The 2,992-nt window shown below is 44.3% G+C and overlaps 1 protein-coding gene across 1 annotated transcript in view; it reads right to left on the bottom strand.

The window, feature by feature from the left end:
- The window catches only part of LOC138961094 (guanine nucleotide exchange factor subunit RIC1-like), a 16,234-nt gene extending 13,770 nt beyond the window's left edge, over positions 1-2,464 (bottom strand). Inside the window, exon 1 of the mRNA XM_070332691.1 lies at positions 2,410-2,464. Coding sequence (XP_070188792.1) covers positions 2,410-2,464 — 55 coding nt within the window. The remainder of the gene's footprint in view (positions 1-2,409) is intronic.
- Between the last annotated feature and the right edge of the window lie 528 nt (positions 2,465-2,992).

The raw sequence follows: 2,992 nt of genomic DNA, 5'->3' as shown, positions 1-2,992 counted from the left end.
TCGAATAACATCTTAACAAAATGCGCACAGATAAGGACAACTATAACACTAAAGAAGAACAATGTAATCTCCTCTTGCAACGGGCCTATAAAACACACAAGTAAAACACTCATAAAACCACAGCTCTGCTCGTCGTCTGTGAACGAGACATTTTACACTGAAGCCTAGAACAGAATTCAAACTGACGGAGCGGAGTTCATAAATGTACACACTGTACTTGTTACACCCCCAGTATAGGGGTGTGTATAGGATTCGGTCGATGTGTTTGTTTGTTTGTGTGTTTGTGTTCGCATATGGATCTCAAGAATGAACGGACCGATCGTCACCAAACTTGGTGAACAGGTTCTATACATTCCTGAGACGGTCCTTACAAACATTGGGACCAGTCAAACACACGGTTAGGGAGTTATTGGTGGATTAAGATTCTACAAGGACTTATAGAGGGACATATTTATGGTCAAAGGGAAATAACCTTCTCAGTTGGTGGCAGTGAGAATGGTAAGGACGGGGGTGTTTTTCCTACCTCGGAGGAATTTCTTGTTATTTCAGCTGCTAACTTCATCAGTACAATAAAACACCGCCTCATACAAACTTATTGACTCTGTCCACTCAGTGTAATGTAATCAGCCTTTTTCCTAAAACAATGACAAACACGAGAAACACACAGGCATACGGGGGAATGAGAGGAGGGGCAGATGGAGACCCATCACAATGATATAATATATGCTGCTATACCCATAATCGACACTTACATTCAAGTACTCAATAACGCTTGAAACTTCTGCTTCTTCTCTTCTTCTGCGTTCGTGGGCTTAAATTCCCACGTTTGCACGAGTGGAATTTTACGTGTATGACCGTTTTTACCCCGCCATTTAGGCAGCCATACGCCGCTCTCGGAGGAAGCATGCTGGGTATTTTCGTGTTTCTATAACCCACCGAACTCTTACATAGATTACAGGATCTTTTCCGTGCGCACTTGGTCTTGTACTTGCGTGTACACACGAAGGGGGTTAAGGCACTAGCAGGTCTGACATAAGTTGACCTGGGAGATCGGAAAAATCTCCACCTTAACCCACCAGGCGCGGCCGCAATTCGAACCTTCCGTTTTGGAGGCCGGCGTCTTACCACCAAGCCACTGCGCCCGTCATTGAAACAATACGACACGAGCATGTATCATCGCTTTCTTGTTTTCATGACATATTTGCTGGTTAAATTACCATGTTGCTGATATTCCTCTTAGTTCGAGGATGATGACAAAGGGGATTAAAGTACAACGACCGAATCTCAATCAGATGTTAGACGGAGTTAGATCGTGAGTGTGACGTCTTTGTCAAGGTTAAGGCCAAAAAAAATAGGTCTGTTTACAGTAACATAGGCCCCAAAAAATAGGGTCTATAGGTCGGGATTTTTTTTTTTCCAAAAAAACATTTTTACGTTATTTTGCAAAATAATTTTTTTTTTTTTTTTTCCCCCAATGCCAAAAAAAAGTCTAGGGTCGCACGAAAAAAATAGGGTCGGTCGGGTTACCGTAAACAGACTATTTTGTTGTTTTTTGGCCTAATGTCTTTGGATGATGGAGAATAACGATATTAGGTGTGACAGCCTGCAGCTGATGATGAATGCAGTCAGTCCTCTCGCGGAGAAGTCATGAAGCCGTGGCCAGTTCAGTGTAATTGCCAAAGCCATCAAGAGAGTTTGTGGTGTATGTTGAGGGGATGAAGAAAGCAACAGGTATAGCAGTGAACTTCTTGCAACGTTCAGCTTCAGCTTCTCACAAATAGTGTCTTCATTTACGTACGGAATGTAGCCAAACATTAGTTGTGTTCTGGTAGAGTTTTTCTTCAAATTTTTGTATTTGTGAATTCAGGGTATCGAACAGCAGATAGCAGTATAGTGAAGATGTTCAGCCAATTGAAATGTGAATGTATTCTGGGCAGTCAACATTAATGGAGTAAAAACTTCAGGCTTGGGATCACAGAGGCCAGCGATGGTTTATATCATCAGCGAGTTCTTATGGTTTGGAATCTTTCTTCCAATACTTTCAATCCACGAGTTGGGGTGCTTCACCTCTGAGCTGGGTTGTTTCTTCACACAGTTCGTTACTGCAGACACCTTCATTTGCTCCGTTCTCTCTCATTACTTTATTGTCCCATCGCTGGGAAATTCGGGTCGCTTCCTCCCAGTGGAAAGCTAGCAGCAACGGAGTCGCGCTACCCAGGTGTCTGCGTGTTTAGGTGTATTCAGCCACCTGCACTTATGGCAGAATGACCAAGGTCTTTTACGTGCCATTGTGATGACACGGGGGTGGGACATGGCTTCCGTCTCTGGGTCTGCACATAAAGTTGACCAGTGTCCGTCCCGGCCCGGATTCGAACCAGCGACCTTTCGATCACAAGTCCAGTGCTCTACCAACTGAGCTACCGGGCCCTCCGTGTACGAGTTGCTGGTAGAATGTGGCTTCCATCTCAGCGGTTGTGCTAAAGGGATCGTGAACAACAGCATCATGCACAGCTAAATGCTTTCCTTATTTGAGCCCGAAGTTGACATCCGTCATTGTGGACAGGAATGAACAGTACAGAGTGTAGCCGTAGTCGGTACTTTCGTAGACCGTCATCATTACCCGACGCTACCTAACACATTCACACTCGTCTTTCATACGTTTCACATAACAGGTCTGTGGGCGGATAAGTTTCTCATAATAATATTATTTCAAAAGTTTGAGTTAAGATAGCTTATTCACCGAAAAAAAATCTTGTTTGGAAAAAGTGGTGAAGTAAGTGTTCGAGCGATCCCAGTGTCAACAGTAATGTGGCAACTCCAAGCAAATTAAGTTGCGGGAGAAAGTAGGACTGTGTGTTTAGTTGCGGACGGCGTTCACACAGGGAAACTCTTTGGCTAATAGGAGACAAGATAAAGAAGAGAAACTCGCGGAGTGCAAAGTGTCGCCTGATTTAAAAAGGTACGAGGGGGGGGGGGGGGGGGGGAGGCGGTT

This window comes from Littorina saxatilis, linkage group LG3, assembly GCF_037325665.1.
Source record: "Littorina saxatilis isolate snail1 linkage group LG3, US_GU_Lsax_2.0, whole genome shotgun sequence".
Taxonomy (NCBI): Eukaryota; Metazoa; Mollusca; class Gastropoda; order Littorinimorpha; family Littorinidae; genus Littorina; species Littorina saxatilis.
This window is presented reverse-complemented; position numbering and strand designations above follow the sequence as displayed.